Below are 17,268 nucleotides of genomic sequence, written 5' to 3'. Positions count from 1 at the left end.
GTACAGGGCAGTATACCAGTCCATAGGTACATGTACAGGGCAGTATACCAGTCCATAGGTACTATGTACAGGGCAGTATACCAGTCCATAGGTACTATGTACAGGGCAGTATACCAGTCCATAGGTACTATGTACAGGGCAGTATACCAGTCCATGTAGGGCAGTATACCAGTCCATGTACAGGGCAGTATACCAGTCCATAGGTACGTATGTACAGGGCAGTATACCAGTCCATAGGTACGTATGTACAGGGCAGTATACCAGTCCAGGGCAGTATACCAGTCCATGTACAGGGCAGTATACCAGTCCATAGGTACGTATGTACAGGGCAGTATACCAGTCCATAGGTACATGTACAGGGCAGTATACCAGTCCATAGGTACGTATGTACAGGGCAGTATACCAGTCCATAGGTACGTATGTACAGGGCAGTATACCAGTCCATAGGTACGTATGTATACCAGGGCAGTATACCAGTCCATAGGTCCATAGGTACGTATGTACAGGGCAGTATACCAGTCCATAGGTAGGTACAGGGCAGTATACGTCCATAGTACAGTGCAGTATACCAGTCCATAGTAGGTACCATAGGTAGGGCAGTATACCAGTCCATAGGTACGTATGTACAGTGCAGTATACCAGTCCATAGGTACGTATGTACAGTGCAGTATACCAGTCCATAGGTACGTATGTACAGGGCAGTATACCAGTCCATAGGTACGTATGTACAGTGCAGTATACCAGTCCATAGGTACGTATGTACAGTGCAGTATACCAGTCCATAGGTACGTATGTACAGGGCAGTATACCAGTCCATAGGTACGTATGTACAGTGGCAGTATACAGTATACCAGTCCATCCAGGTACGTATGTACAGTGCAGTATACCAGTCCATAGGTACGTATGTACAGTGCAGTATACCAGTCCATAGGTACGTATGTACAGTGCAGTATACCAGTCCATAGGTATGTAGTGCAGTATACCAGTCCATAGGTACGTATGTACAGGGCAGTATACCAGTCCATAGGTACGTATGTACAGTATACCAGTCCATAGGTACGTATGTACAGGGCAGTATACCAGTCCATAGGTACGTATGTACAGGGCAGTATACCAGTCCATAGGTACGTATGTACAGGGCAGTATACCAGTCCATAGGTACGTATGTACAGGGCAGTATACCAGTCCATAGGTACGTATGTACAGTATACCAGTCCATAGGTACGTATGTACAGGGCAGTATACCAGTCCATAGGTACCATAGTATGTACAGGGCAGTATACCAGTCCATAGGTACGTATGTACAGGGCAGTATACCAGTCCATAGGTACGTATGTACAGGGCAGTATACCAGTCCATAGGTACGTATGTACAGGGCAGTATACCAGTCCATAGGTACGTATGTACAGGGCAGTATACCAGTCCATAGGTACGTATGTACAGGGCAGTATACCAGTCCATAGGTACGTATGTACAGGGCAGTATACCAGTCCATAGGTACGTATGTACAGTATACCAGTCCATAGGTACGTATGTACAGGGCAGTATACCAGTCCATAGGTACGTATGTACAGGGCAGTATACCAGTCCATAGGTACGTATGTACAGTATACCAGTCCATAGGTACGTATGTACAGGGCAGTATACCAGTCCATAGGTACGTATGTACAGTGCAGTATACCAGTCCATAGGTACGTATGTACAGTATACCAGTCCATAGGTACGTATGTACAGTGCAGTATACCAGTCCATAGGTACGTATGTACAGTATACCAGTCCATAGGTACAGTCCATATACCAGTCCATGTACAGTATACCAGTCCATAGGTACGTATGTACAGTATACCAGTCCATAGGTATAGTATACCAGTCCATAGGTACGTATGTACAGGGCAGTATACCAGTCCATAGGTACGTATGTACAGGGCAGTATACCAGTCCATAGGTACGTATGTACAGGGCAGTATACCAGTCCATAGGTACGTATGTACAGGGCAGTATACCAGTCCATAGGTACGTATGTACAGGGCAGTATACCAGTCCATAGGTACGTATGTACAGGGCAGTATACCAGTCCATAGGTACGTATGTACAGGGCAGTATACCAGTCCATAGGTACAGGGCAGTATACCAGTCTGTAGGTACGTATGTACAGGGCAGTATACCAGTCCATAGGTACAGGGCAGTATACCAGTCTGTAGGTACGTATGTACAGGGCAGTATACCAGTCCATAGGTACGTATGTACAGGGCAGTATACCAGTCCATAGGTACGTATGTACAGGGCAGTAAACCGCTAATGCAATTCTGAAGTCTAATACATCCACTTTTTTTGTAAAATGAGCTAATAATTTTATCTTCAATTTAAATACAATTCCAACCTGGTTTAGCATTATCTAGTCCAATTGTAGCATGATTTCACTATTTTCATCAGTTTCAATGGGGGTCTTTTATTTGGAAGGCGATCACCCTGGCAGGGCTGGCTCCCAGGCAGCTCTGGATAAGAGCGTTTCCTAAATGACTAAAATGTAAATAAGCACCATAAGCGGAACTCAGTCGGGGGTCTCAACTTACAGTTGCGAGTTTGAATAGTAGAATCCACAAGGTGCAAGTTCGGAATGTGGTAGTGCATCAGCGGGATTCTCTTGTTCTGACAGTCGGTAGCTAGGTTTCCATCCCACTGGCGCCAGATCTTCATGTGAATATACAAAACATCCGCATGAATAAAATATGGCCGTGTTTCCACCAAATATAAAAGTCACTGCGTGATGACGTAGTGCACACAACATGCACTTTTATGCTTATATTTTCATGTAGTTCAAGTTAAATGTTTTCATCTCATTTTCAACTCTAACGATAGTTTTGTCACAAAAACTGTTGCTTTAAATAGCAAGTTCATGTCATTCCCGGTTGGTGTTGACCCCTTGATTACCTCTATCACACTGAAACCTATGATAGGCTCCTCTACCTATCATTAGGATCACTGAACACAAGCGATGTTATTTGGAGACTGGGACTGGAAACACCTGAACTGTTCAGCTTGAACTCTACAGCCATTCAACTAATGAATGGTATTGTCTGATTGGCTGCCATACATGTGAGCTGTCCTGGTCCTAGTATCTCACCTATCTCTCGAATGATGGTGTGAGGAAGGTACTGGCATCGCCATGATGAGGCTTGCCTGTGCCCCTGTATCCCAGACTGCTGAGACAGGTATGTTGTTGAAACTATGTTTCACAATACACCTTTTACCTACTAGGTTGAACAGTCTGGTGTTTTGTTTTGTGGAGAGGTAGTGGACATTACATACTTCTAGGGGCTGGTGTTTTGTGGAGAGGTAGTGGACATTATATACCTCTAGGGGCTGGTGTTTTGTGGAGAGGTAGTGGACTTTACATACCTCTAGGGGCTGGTGTTTTGTGGAGAAGTAGTGGACTTTACATACCTCTAGGGGCTGGTGTTTTGTGGAGAGGTAGTGGACATTATATACCTCTAGGGGCTGGTGTTTTGTGGAGAAGTAGTGGACTCTACATACCTCTAGGGGCTGGTGTTTTGTGGAGAAGTAGTGGACTTTACATACCATACACCTAGTGTTTTAGTCCTTTCTCTGCTGCTACTTGTTCTAGCTGACTGGTTGCACTGCACAGTGGCTGATGTTCCTCTGAAATGTTTTTGATACCTGGTACCCTTTACATTTCCTCAGCCTGGTCTGGTTGTCTTCTCCTCGCAGGCTGCTTTGACCGCGAACGCATCTAGAGAACATCCCTGGTCATCCCTACTGCCTCTGCTCTGGCGGCCTCACTAAACACAAATGCTTTGTAAATTAGGTCTGTGTGTTGGAGTGTGCTTCTGGCTATCCATAAATAAAAATACAAACCTCTGGTTTGCTTAATATATAAGGAATTTGAAAATATATGTCAAAATAAATTAAAAATATGTCCAAATATATTTTTTAATGATTTATACTTTTACTTTTGAAACCAAATACTTTTAGACTTTTACTCCAGTAGTATTTTACTGGGTGACTTTTACTGGAGTCATTTTCTATTAATGTAGCTTTACTTTTACTCAAGTATGACAATTGGGTACTTTTTCAACCACTGCATTCAGGATACCTTCTTAATGCTGGGTTAGGGAATCATTCAGGATACCTTCTTAATGCTGGGTTAGGGATTCATTCAAGATACCTTCTTAATGCTGGGTTAGGGAATCATTCAGGATACCTTCTTAATGCTGGGTTAGGGAATCATTCAAGATACCTTCTTAATGCTGGGTTAGGGAATCATTCAGGATACCTTCTTAATGCTGGGTTAGGGAATCATTCAGGATACCTTCTTAATGCTGGGTTAGGGAATCATTCAGGATACCTGTTTGGTCAATAAGATATAGTATATTGTTCTGATTATACAACCTGAAAGAACATTTTTGAGTTGTGATTAAAACAATGTGTGGTCGCTCCATTCAACAAGACGCTCCTATCGAGCCATAATAAAATAGAAACATATTGCTTGAGTAAAAACAAGTGTATTTCTTTCACCAGTGTGGGTTTTCAAGCCGCTTCTCATATGGTCTGGCCTGAAAATCTCCAAACAACTGGGTAGAATATCATAGTCTTTTCATAATGAAAGCTGTAATGGAGTTGCGCAATGTGAGCATCTCGCGCAGCGGTGACAGTCTTGAGAATGCAGATCTGTATTCTCGCGTTGTCAGCACAAATCCGTTCTGGTGAAAGAGGGCTTCAAGACCTTCCTAAATCAAGTGTCAAGGTGAAAATCAAGCTTTGTAACATATTTGAGAACGTTTGCAAATACAGAAAGAATAATTTAGTAGTCGGATTACTTGTCCACAGGCGGCTAATTGTTGATCTAGTTCACATTGCGCTAGCTAGCTAGCTTGCTAACTAGCCATTGGAAGCTAACAGTCTATAGCAATTTTGTTTATCTACAGTGTGTTTATCTACAGTGTTGTGAATCACCATATTAAGTGTCAATGTCAAAAATATATGAAGTGTAAATTGTTCATTTTTAACATGACATCCATTGGCTACTCGGATCACTGGCTAGTAAGTTAGCCTGGCTAACAAGGCCGATAGTTAAGTAGCTAAGGAGGCTAGCTAGCCAACTTAATTTCAGTATTCATTAGTGATTACAAATCAAATGTCAGTTTCAAATCTCATTTGCTTTAAACTATATTGCTCGAACTGTAAACTATATTGCTCGAACTGTATCTAGTTAGCAGTCAAGTGAGCCGAAAACGCAGTCAACCCGTCGTCGCTTCGGTCTTTGGTGCACGAGACGATAGATACAACTAATTCCACGCATGTGCAGCAAACTGGGTTTACGCGCAAGTCGGGAGTACGCCAAATAAAAATGTGATTCATGTATATATATATATATATGTATATATTTGATCACATTTTCAATCAGTCCATTTATATTTTCCAACAGGGCTATACATTTGGGTGAGGGTTGTGGCAAAAACTCTCACTCATTCTTATGTTTAATAAATGTATTGTATAGTGTGTGTGTGGTAGGCTTACAATGCTGGCAAAAACAACATTTGACAGTGCACTGACCCTGGTGCTAGAGGGGGTATGCAGCTGGAGGTTGAATGTTTGAAGGGGTACGGGACTATAAAAAGTTTGGGAACCACTGATGTACAGCAATACAGTGCATTCAGAAAGTATTCAGACCCCTTCCCTTTTCCCACATTTTGTTACGTTACAGTCTTATTCTAAAATGGATGAAATAGATTTTTTCCTCAATCTACACACAGTACCCCATAATGACAAAGTGAAAACAGGTACATTTTTTGGGGCACATTTATTACAAATATGAAACAGAAATGGCTTATTTACAATAAGTATTCAGACCCTTTTGCTTTGAGACTCGAAATTGAGCTCAGGTGCATCCTGTTACCATTGATCATCCTTGACATGTTTCTAGAACTTGATTGGAATCCACCTGTGGTCAATTGAATTGATTGGACATGATCTGGAAAGGCACACACCTGCCTATGTAAGGCCCCACAGTTGACAGTGCATGTCAGAGCAAAAACAAAGCCATGAGGTCGAAGGAGACCAGATTGTGGCAAGGCACAGATCTGGGGAAGGGTACCAAATAATATTCTGCAACATTTTTTAAATTTAACCAGGCAAGTCAGTTATGAACAAATTCATATTTCCAGCCTGGGAATAGTGGGTTAACATCCTTGTTCAGGGGCAGAATGACAGATTTTTACCTTGTCGGCTCTGGGATTCGATCTTGTAACCTCTCGGTTACTAGTCCAACGCTCTAACCACTAGGCTACCTGCCATCGCACAGCATTGAAGTTCCCCAAGAACACAGTGGCCTCCATCATTCTTAAATGGAATTAGTTTGGAACCGCCAAGACTATTCTTTGAGCTGGCCGCCCGCCCAAACTGAGCTATCGGGGGAGAAGGACTTTGGTCAGGGAGGTGACAAAGAACCCAATGGTCACGTCTGGAGGAAGCCATTTTTTGACACTGTGTCATCAAAGTTCCCTGTAACATAACTACTTTGTGTGTGTTTTGTATGTCATGACTGTAAACACATTGTGACTTCACAATTGAACATTTGCTAAAGAGCAAAACCCAGTAGGCTACTGCAGCCTCACTCTACCCCCGATATCAAAGTTATTGTTTGATAAAGCGCCAAAATGAAATAAACGATTTGGAAAAACTTTTTTTTTTTTTGTGAAAGACTGAATAAGTGCTTCAAACGGTTTGCTTGGAATAATTTGTACTGTAGCTGTGATCTCTATCTGTGAATGATCTGTACTGTAGCTGTGATCTCTATCTGTGAATGATCTGTACTGTAGCTGTGATCTCTATCTGTGTATGATCTGTACTGTAGCTGTGATCTCTATCTGTGAATGATCTGTACTGTAGCTGTGATCTCTATCTGTGAATGATCTGTACTGTAGCTGTGATCTATCTGTGAATGATTTGTACTGTAGCTGTGATCTCTATCTGTGAATGATTTGTACTGTAGCTGTGAATGATCTGTACTGTAGCTGTGATCTCTATCTGTGAATGATTTGTACTGTAGCTGGGATCTCTATCTGTGAATGATCTGTACTGTAGCTGTGATCTCTATCTGTGAATGATTTGTACTGTAGCTGTGATCTCTGTGAATGATCTGTACTGTAGCTGTGATCTCTATCTGTGAATGATTTGTACTGTAGCTGTGATCTCTATCTGTGAATGATCTGTACTGTAGCTGTGATCTCTATCTGTGAATGATTTGTACTGTAGCTGTGATCTCGATCTGTGAATGATTTGTACTGTAGCTGTGATCTCTATCTGTGAATGAATTACAGAAGTTACCTTCGTCCATTGACTCTTCTGTGTAATGTACTGGAGCTGTATCATGACCAAGGGCTGGTCAGTAAGCTAAAGATAACCCAATAATAGCTCCACATTGCTGATGTTAGGTGTCGTTGCCATCACCATAGCAACGTGAACTAGCTAGTTCCATTTTATTAGCAGGGATTCCTAGTGCATGGAATATTTAGCATGGTCTATTCCTTTATTTGCTAATCTATATATTCCAGTATTTTGTGAAACTCACCTTTCACATGTGCTTCCTCTTTTGGGTCCATCTGTAGCCTTCAATGTCTGAACCAAAGTCCGCAGAGTCCCCGGAGGAGAGAGCAGTGAAAGTGGAGGAGGAGGAGAGAGCAGTCAAAATGGAGGTGGAGGAGGAGAGAGCAGTCAAAATGGAGGTGGAGGAGGAGACAGCTGTCACAGAGGTGGAGGAGGAGGAGAGAGCAGTCAAAGTGGAGGTGGAGGAGGAGAGAGCAGTCAAAGTGGAGGAGGAGAGAGCTGTCACAGAGGAGATGGAGGAGAGAGCAGTCAACGTGGAGGAGGAGGAGAGAGCAGTCAACGTGGAGGAGATGGAGGAGAGAGCAGTCAACGTGGAGGAGGAGGAGAGAGCAGTCAACGTGGAGGAGGAGGAGGAGAGAGCAGTCAAAGTGGAGGAGGAGGAGAGAGCTGTCACAGAGGAGATGGAGGAGAGAGCAGTCAAAGTGGAGGAGGAGGAGAGAGCTGTCACAGAGGAGATGGAGGAGAGAGCAGTCAACGTGGAGGAGGAGGAGAGAGCAGTCAACGTGGAGGAGGAGGAGAGAGCAGTCAACGTGGAGGAGGAGAGAGCAGTCAACGTGGAGGAGGAGGAGAGAGCAGTCAACATGGAGGAGGAGGAGGAGGAGAGAACAGTCAAAGTGGAAGAGGAGGAGAGAGCAGTCAACGTGGAGGAGGAGGAGAGTGCAGTCAACGTGGAGGAGGAGGAGGAGAGAGCAGGCAACGTGGAGGAGGAGGAGGAGAGAGCAGGCAACGTGGAGGAGGAGGAGGAGAGAGCAGGCAACGTGGAGGAGGAGGAGAGAGCAGTCAATGTGGAGGAGGAGGAGGAGGAGAGAGCAGTCAACGTGGAGGAGGAGGAGGAGAGAGCAGTCAACGTGGAGGAGGAGAGAGCAGTCAAAGTGGAGGTGGAGGAGGAGAGAGCAGTCAACGTGGAGGTGGAGGAGGAGAGAGCAGTCAAAGAGGAGATGGAGGAGGAGAGAGCAGTCAAAGTGGAGGTGGAGGAGGAGAGAGCAGTCAACGTGGAGGTGGAGGAGGAGAGAGCAGTCAAAGTGGAGGTGGAGGAGGAGAGAGCAGTCAACGTGGAGGTGGAGGAGGAGAGAGCAGTCAAAGTGGAGGTGGAGGAGGAGACAGCAGTCGAGGTGGAGGAGGAAAGAGCAGTCAAAGAGGAGGTGGAGGAGAGAGCAGTCAAAGAGGAGGTGGAGGAGGAGAGAGCTGTCAATGAAGAAGAGGAGAACAGGGAAGTGTCTGCTCCAGACCTAGAGGACGAAGAGGAGGAAGTAGATAGTATCACTAACCCAGGTAAGTTCAGGTGTGGAGTACGGAGAGAGGTTGTTGCCTTGGCAGCCACAGGGGATTCCAGAACGATTGTATTGCTTCTACTTGCATCAAAAGTCTTTTAAATCCCATTTCAATGTTAACTTTCTAATTTTATCCCCATATCTGTTCATATTCCCACAGGAGAGATCTCCAACCCAGGTTCAGACAGTGAGCCCAGTTCCACAGCATCAGGAAACCATAAACAACACAGACGGAAGAACTCAAGACAGAAACATCACCACTGCATGGACTGCTTCACTAGTTTCTATGATCCAGAGGAGTTGAGAAGGCACACTTGTAGGCCAAGACCCTGCACAGACTGCAGAGACTGTTTTACTTGTCCAACTCACCCCAAATCTCCCCATCAGATTCACAAAAGAAAGAAGCATCACCCGTATGGTCAATGTGCGGAGAGATTTCAGACCCCGAGCACTTTGAAGAGGCACCAGCTCATTCACACAGGAAAGAAGTCGTACCACTGTCGTGTAGACACCGTAAAGGCTCACCAGAGAATACACACAGGGGAGAAGCCTTTCCACTGCTCCTTGTGTGGGAAGACTTTTTGTTGGTCAATACATTTGAAGAGACACCAGAAAATACATACAGAAGATAAGCCTTTCCACTGCTCCCAATGTGGGAAGAGTTTTAATCAGTTATCAAATTTAACGAAACACCAACAAACTCACACAAGAGAGAAACCTTTTCACTGCTCCCAGTGTGGGAAGAGTTTCAGTCTGTCATCATATCTGAAGAAGCACCAAATAACTCACACAGAAGAGAAACCGTTCAGCTGTGATCATTGTGGGAAGAGTTTTAAATTGGAAGGAAGCCTTAAGAGTCATCAGAGAATGCATAGTGGAGAGAAGCCCCACCATTGCTCCCAATGTGGTAAGAGCTTCGGTCAGGCAGGAGACTTAAAGAGACATCAGAGAATACATAGTGGAGAGAAGCCATACCACTGCGCTCAATGTGGAAAAAGCTTCAGTCGGTTAAATGTCCTAAAGCAACATCAGAGAGGACACACAGGGGAGAATCCTTTCCACTGCTCCCAATGTGGGAAGAGCTTCAGCGAGAAAGGAAATCTAAAGCAACACCAGAGAATACACACGGGAGAGAAGCCATACAGCTGTGATCAGTGCGGGACTTGTTTTAAATGGAAAGAAATGCTGAAAGAACATCAAGAAGCAATTCACAGTGCAGTGCCCAACACTGACCTTATAATGGAGCTGCCAAGCTGGGCATCTACATATCTGACTAATATTGACTGACTGTTTTTGTAATTATTCTGTTAAACCTTTTTTTTTACATGTACAGTGGGGAGAACAAGTATTTGATAACCTGCAAAATCGACAGTGTTTCTTACTTACAAAGCATGTAGAGGTCTGTAATTTTTATCATAGGTACATTTCAACTGTGAGAGACGGAATCTAAAACAAAAAGAAAATCAGAAAATCACATTGTATGATTTTTAAGTAATTAATTAGCATTTTATTGCATGACATAAGTATTTGATACATCAGAAAAGCAGAACGTAATATTTGGTACAGAAACCTTTGTTTGCAATTACAGAGATCATATGTTTCCTGTAGTTCTTGACCAGGTTTGCACACACTGCAGCAGGGATTTTTGCCCACTCCTCCATACAGACCTTCTCCAGATCCTTCAGGTTTCGGGGCTGTCGCTGGGCAATACAGAAATTTTCTATTGGGTTCAGGTGTGGAGACTGGCTAGGCCACTCCAGGACCTTGAGATGCTTCTTACGGAGCCACTCCTTAGTTGCCCTGGCTGTGTGTTTCGGGTCGTTGTCATGCTGGAAGACCCAGCCACGACCCATCTTCAAAATGCTCTTACTAAGGGAAGGAGGTTGTTGGCCAAGATCTCGCGATATATGGCCTTGTCCATCCTCCCCTCAATACGGTGCAGTCGTCCTGTACCCTTTGCAGAAAAGCATCCCCAAAGAATGATGTTTCCACCTCCATGCTTCACAGTTGGGATGGTGTTCTTGGGGTTGTACTCATCCTTCTTCTTCCTCCAAACACGGCAAGTGGAGTTTAGACCAAAAAGCTCTATTTTTGTCTCATCAGACCACATGACCTTCTCCCATTCCTCCTCTGGATCATCCAGATGGTCATTGGCAAACTTCAGACGGGCCTGGACATGCGCTGGCTAGAGCAGGGGGACGTTGCGTGTGCTACAGGATTTTAATCCATGACGGTGTAGTTTGTTACTAATGGTTTTCTTTGAGACTGTGGTCCCAGCTCTCTTCAGGTCATTGACCAGGTCCTGCCGTGTAGTTCTGGGCTGATCCCTCACCTTTCTCATGATCATTGATGCCCCACGAGGTGAGATCTTGCATGGAGCCCCAGACTGAGACTGATTGACCGTCATCTTGAACTTCTTCCATTTTCAAATAATTGCGCCAACAGTTGTTGCCTTCTCACCAAGCTGCTTGCCTATTGTCCTGTAGCCCATCCCAGCCTTGTGCAGGTCTACAATTTTATCCCTGATGTCCTTACACAGCTCTCTGGTCTTGGCCATTGTGGAGAGGTTGGAGTCTGTTTGATTGAGTGTGTGGACAGGTGTCTTTTATACAGGTCACAAGTTCAAACAGGTGCAGTTAATACAGGTAATGAGTGGAGAACAGGAGGGCTTCTTAAAGAAAAACTAACAGGTCTGTGAGAGCTGTAATTCTTACTGGTTGGTAGGTGATCAAATACTTATGTCATGCAATAAAATGCAAATTAATGACTTAAAAATCATACAATGTGATTTTCTGGATTTTTGTTTTAGATTCCGTCTCTCTCAGTTGAAGTGTACTGATGATGAAAATTACAGACCTCTACATGCTTTGTAAGTAGGAAAACCTGCAAAATCGTCAGTGTGTCAAATACTTGTTCTCCCCACTGTATGTTTTACCTTTTAACACTTTGTTAACAGAGGGGGAGGTGGGAGGGGGGATGGAACTCTGGTCTCCAGTGGGGAAAAGAGTACATGTGACTGTCTGGGTGTGTTAACTCTTTGTTAACAGAGGGGGAGGTGGGAGGGGGGATGGAACTCTGGTCTCCAGTGGGGAAAAGAGTACATGTGACTGTCTGGATGTGTTAACTCTTTGTTAACAGAGGGGGGGGGGGTGGGAGGGGGGATGGAACTCTGGTCTCCAGTGGGGAAAAGAGTACATGTGACTGTCTGGGTGTGTTAACACTTGACCCCAGGCTCTGCATAATTATCCTGCAAGACCATCTGTAATATTCTCGTATGAAAATGTACTAAAGTACTAAATTATGACATCATGTTTTAATTCAAGTGTATTTTTTCCAGAAATGCGTTTAGTTTCTATCCGCATAAATGATAACTTTCTGAACAAAATGGATATTATGGATTTGGGGCGGCAGGGTAGCCTAGTGGTTAGAGTGGATGGGTGGCAGGGTAGCCTAGTGGTTAGAGTGGAGGGGTGGCAGGGTAGCCTAGTGGTTAGATTGGAGGGGTGGCAGGTAGCCTAGTGGTTATAGGCAGGGTAGCCTAGCGGTTAGAGGCAGGGTAGCCTAGTGGTTAGAGCGTTGGACTAGCCTAGTGGTTAGAGGCAGGGTAGCCTAGCGGTTAGAGGCAGGGTAGCCTAGCGGTTAGAGGCAGGGTAGCCTAGCGGTTAGAGGCAGGGTAGCCTAGCGGTTAGAGGCGGGGTAGCCTAGCGGTTAGAGGCGGGGTAGCCTAGCGGTTATAGGCGGGGTAGCCTAGCGGTTAGAGGCGGGGTAGCCTAGCGGTTAGAGGCGGGGTAGCCTAGCGGTTAGAGGCGGGGTAGCCTAGCGGTTAGAGGCGGGGTAGCCTAGCGGTTAGAGCGTTGGACTAGTAACCGGAAGTTTGCAAGTTCAAATCCCTGAGCTGACAAGGTACAAATCTGTCGTTCTGCCCCTGAACAGGCAGTTAACCTACTGTTCCTAGGCCGTTACTGAAAATAACAATTTGTTCTTAACTGACTTGCCTAGTTAAAATAAAAAGAAATATTATCTCAAGTCAATCACTCTCCTCTTGGGAATGTTTGATTTGCATATTGATGTTATTGCACCAGTGTTGGTGAAACACATTAGTAACACAGGGGGTTACAGTAACACAGGGGGTTACAGTAACACAGGGTTTTACAGTAACACAGGGTTTTACAGTAACACAGGGTTTTACAGTAACACAGGGTTTTACAGTAACACAGGGGATTACAGTAACACGTGGTTTTACAGTAACACGTGGTTTTACAGTAACACATGGTTTTACAGTAACACATGGTTTTACAGTAACACAGGGTTTTACAGTAACACAGGGGGTTACAGTAACACAGGGGTTACAGTAACACAGGGGGTTACAGTAATAGTATTACGTTAGTCCATAACGAGGTAATATAATGAGTTATACTTTGTATCTGAGTAATATGTAGATGTAGTCAAGCCACCTAAACCTAGATTCCGAGTAGAGTCCCTCGTGTTCTAGTGTGAGTCCTTTATACTCCAGTCACGAGTCCCTTGGTAGTGTTAAAAGTTATAGTCCAACCATTTTTTTTAAAAAGCTTGTTTTCATTAGTTTTGTACATTTGTAAGACTAAATATATGTAACATTTGCTGCTGTAGCTGGTATGTTGAATTATGTTGACTTCTGACAACTGTCACCACTGGTTGAGTCACGAGTCATGAAAATCGTGACTTGAATCTGAGTCAAGTCTGAGTCGTGGACTCGAGTAGTACATTTTATTTGTGCAAATTGATGTCAATTCACTAGTGTCTGGGTTTAACACATTAGTAACATAACATTTTACAGTAGTACTATTACTGTAACAAAACATTTTACAGTAGTACCATTACTGTAATAAAATATTTTACATTAATACTATTACTGTAACAACACATTTTACAGTAGTACTATTACTGTAATAAAATATTTTACATTAATACTATTACTGTAACAAAACATTACACTAATACTAACACTAACATTTTACAGTAATACTATTAATACTATTAATTACTATTGAAATACTATTAATTTTGTCAGTAACAAGGTGCTACAATGAATTATAATTTGTATTTGAGTAATAATGTAATAAGGTCATTGTGATAGTCCCACTGAGCCCAAACCAGATGGGATGGCGTATTGCTGCAGAACGCTGTGGTAGCCATGCTGGTTAAGTGTGCCTTGAATTCTAAATAAATCACTGACAGTGTCACCACCAGTGAAGCAACATCACACCTCCTCCTCCATGCTTCATGGTGGGAACCACACATGGAGAGATAATCCTTTCACCTACTCTGCGTCTTACAAAGAAACAGCGGTTGGAACCAAAAATCTCACATTTGGACTCATCAGACTGAAAGACAGATTTCCTCCAGTCTAATGATTTCCACCAGTCTAATGATTTCCTCCAGTCTAATGATTTCCTCCAGTCTAATGATTTCCTCCAGTCTAATGATTTCCTCCGGTCTAATGAGTTCCTCCAGTCTAATGATTTCCTCCAGTCTAATGATTTCCTCCAGTCTAATGATTTCCTCCAGTCTAATGAGTTCCTCCAGTCTAATGATTTCCTCCAGTCTAATGATTTCCAGCGGTCTAATGATTTCCTCCGGTCTAATGATTTCCAGCGGTCTAATGATTTCCTCCGGTCTAATGATTTCCACCGGTCTAATGATTTCCTCCGGTCTAATGATTTCCTCCAGTCTAATGATTTCCTCCAGTCTAATGAGTTCCACCGGTCTAATGATTTCCTCCAGTCTAATGACTTCCAGCGGTCTAATGATTTCCTCCAGTCTAATGATTTCCTCCAGTCTAATGATTTCCTCCAGTCTAATGATTTCCTCCAGTCTAATGATTTCCTCCAGTCTAATGATTTCCTCCAGTCTAATGATTTCCTCCAGTCTAATGATTTCCTCCAGTCTAATGATTTCCTCCGGTCTAATGATTTCCTCCAGTCTAATGATTTCCACCGGTCTAATGATTTCCTCCGGTCTAATGATTTCCAGCGGTCTAATGATTTCCAGCGGTCTAATGATTTCCTCCGGTCTAATGATTTCCTCCAGTCTAATGATTCCACCGGTCTAATGATTTCCTCCAGTCTAATGATTTCCTCCAGTCTAATGATTTCCTCCAGTCTAATGATTTCCTCCAGTCTAATGATTTCCTCCAGTCTAATGATTTCCTCCAGTCTAATGATTTCCTCCAGTCTAATGATTTCCACCGGTCTAATGATTTCCTCCAGTCTAATGACTTCCACTCTGATTTCTCCAGTCTTGATTTCCTCCAGTCTAATGATCCTCTAATGATTTCCAGTTAATGATTTCCTCCAGTCTAATGATTTCCTCCAGTCTAATGAGTTCCTCTGCAGCAATGATTTCCATGAAGTCTTGATTTCCTCCAGTCTAATGATTTCCTCCAGTCTAATGAGTTCCTCCAGTCTAAGATTTCCTCCAGTCTAATGATTTCATCTAATGATTTCCTCCAGCTAATGATTTCCTGAATGATTTGGTTTCCTCCAGTCTAATGATTTCCTCCAGTCTAATGATTTCCTCCAGGCCTAATGAGTTCCTCCAGTCTAATGATTTCCTCCAGTCTAATGATTTCCTCCAGTCTAATGATTTCCTCCAGTCTAATGATTTCCTCCAGTCAATGATTTCTGTTCTAATGATTTCCAGTCCATTGCTCGTGTTTCTTGGCCCATGCAAGTCTCTTCTTCTTATTGGTATCCTTTAATAGTGGTTTCTTTGCAGCAATTCACCATGAAGGCTTGATTCACACAGTCTCCTCTGAACAGTTGATGGAGATGTGTCTGTTACTTGAACTCTGTGAAGCATTTATTTGGGCTGCAATCTGAGGTGCAGTTAACTGTAATCAACTTATCCTCTGCAGCAGAGGTAACATTTTGTTTCCTGTAGAGGTCATGAGAGCCAGTTAACTTCTTATCCTCTGCAGCAGAGGTAACTCTGGATCTTTGTTTCCTGTGGAGCTCATGAGAGCCAGTCCTGTAATGAACTTATCCTCTGCAGCAGAGGTAACTCTGGGTCTTTGTTTCCTGTGGCGGTCCTCATGAGAGGCAGTTTCATCATAGCGCTTGATGGTTTTTGCTTCACTCGTTCATGGACAGGCCATAGCATCATGCTACGTTGTTGTCAATATGACTAAGAACAAAGCCTGTCAAACCACCTGTGGATGGGCTGTCCAGCAACAAGGCCTGAATAATCAAACCATTGGATGGGCTGTCACAGAACAATGGAACAAGAGCCTGCAAACCATGTGGATGGGCTGTCCAGAACAAGAGCCTGCAAACCATGTGGATGGGCTGTCCAGAACAAGAGCCTGCAAACCATGTGGATGGGCTGTCCAGAACAAGAGCCTGCAAACCATGTGGATGGGCTGTCCAGAACAAGAGCCTGCAAACCATGTGGATGGGCTGTCCAGAACAAGAGCCTGCAAACCATGTGAATGGGCTGTCCAGAACAAGAGTCGCATGCCCCCTTATTAGCTTTGAGATGTCATTAAGCAGTTGAGTAAACTGTCATTATAAAACTGTTATTGTACATATTTGAAGTATTTTAGCAGGGCCTTGCAGGGTTCAGATAGTAACTCCTGATCCAATACATGTTAAGGCTGCTTTAAACGACTGTCTGTGCTCGCAAAATAGTTTTATCACCACAGACAGGAGTTTGGCTGAGACACCCCACAGCCAGTTCAAATCTAAATCTGGGAGTGAAATGTCACATGCTGTGGCATGGATCCACAGAACAACCAGTCTTGGCTCCGTCAATTCAGATTTTATTTCCCAGGTCACATATCTCTCTGTAAATGTATTATGGTGTCAGCAATGTCAGGACCTCATGGTCGACTAATAAGGTCAAAACAATGTGCTGGCCTGTATCAGATCTCTCTGTGGTCTACAGTAAAGGTATGAGGTCATTATAATGTGCTGGCCTGTATCAGATCTCTCTGTAGTCCACAGTAAAGGTATGAGGTCATTATAATGTGCTGGCCTGTATCAGATCTCTCTGTAGTCCACAGTAAAGGTATGAGGTCATTATAATGTGCTGGCCTGTATCAGATCTCTCTGTGGTCTACAGTAAAGGTATGAGGTCATTATAATGTGCTGGCCTGTATCAGATCTCTCTGTGGTCTACAGTAAAGGTATGAGGTCATTATAATGTGCTGGCCTGTATCAGATCTCTCTGTAGTCCACAGTAAAGGTATGAGGTCATTATAATGTGCTGGCCTGTATCAGATCTATATGTGTATCAGACAATGTGTAACCACGCCAGCCCAGGACCTTCACATCCAGCTTCTTCACCTGCGGGATCTTCTGAGGGGGTGCTGAGGAGTGTTTCTGTCTGTAAA

The 17,268-nt window shown here is 43.7% G+C and overlaps 1 protein-coding gene across 1 annotated transcript in view; it reads left to right on the top strand.

Annotated features, from left to right (window-relative positions):
• The window catches only part of LOC124019938 (zinc finger protein 184-like), a 17,117-nt gene extending 6,811 nt beyond the window's left edge, over nt 1–10,306 (top strand). The window contains exons 3-4 of the mRNA XM_046335381.1: nt 8,724–8,898; nt 9,058–10,306. Of these exons, the coding sequence (XP_046191337.1) occupies nt 8,724–8,898; nt 9,058–10,184 (1,302 nt within the window). The 3' untranslated portion in view covers nt 10,185–10,306. The remainder of the gene's footprint in view (nt 1–8,723; nt 8,899–9,057) is intronic.
• The last annotated feature ends 6,962 nt before the right edge of the window (nt 10,307–17,268 follow it).

The sequence above is a fragment of the Oncorhynchus gorbuscha genome, unplaced genomic scaffold (assembly GCF_021184085.1).
Source record: "Oncorhynchus gorbuscha isolate QuinsamMale2020 ecotype Even-year unplaced genomic scaffold, OgorEven_v1.0 Un_scaffold_726, whole genome shotgun sequence".
Taxonomy (NCBI): Eukaryota; Metazoa; Chordata; class Actinopteri; order Salmoniformes; family Salmonidae; genus Oncorhynchus; species Oncorhynchus gorbuscha.
The sequence above is the reverse complement of the archived record's forward strand: the minus strand, read 5'-3'. Positions and strand labels throughout refer to the sequence as shown.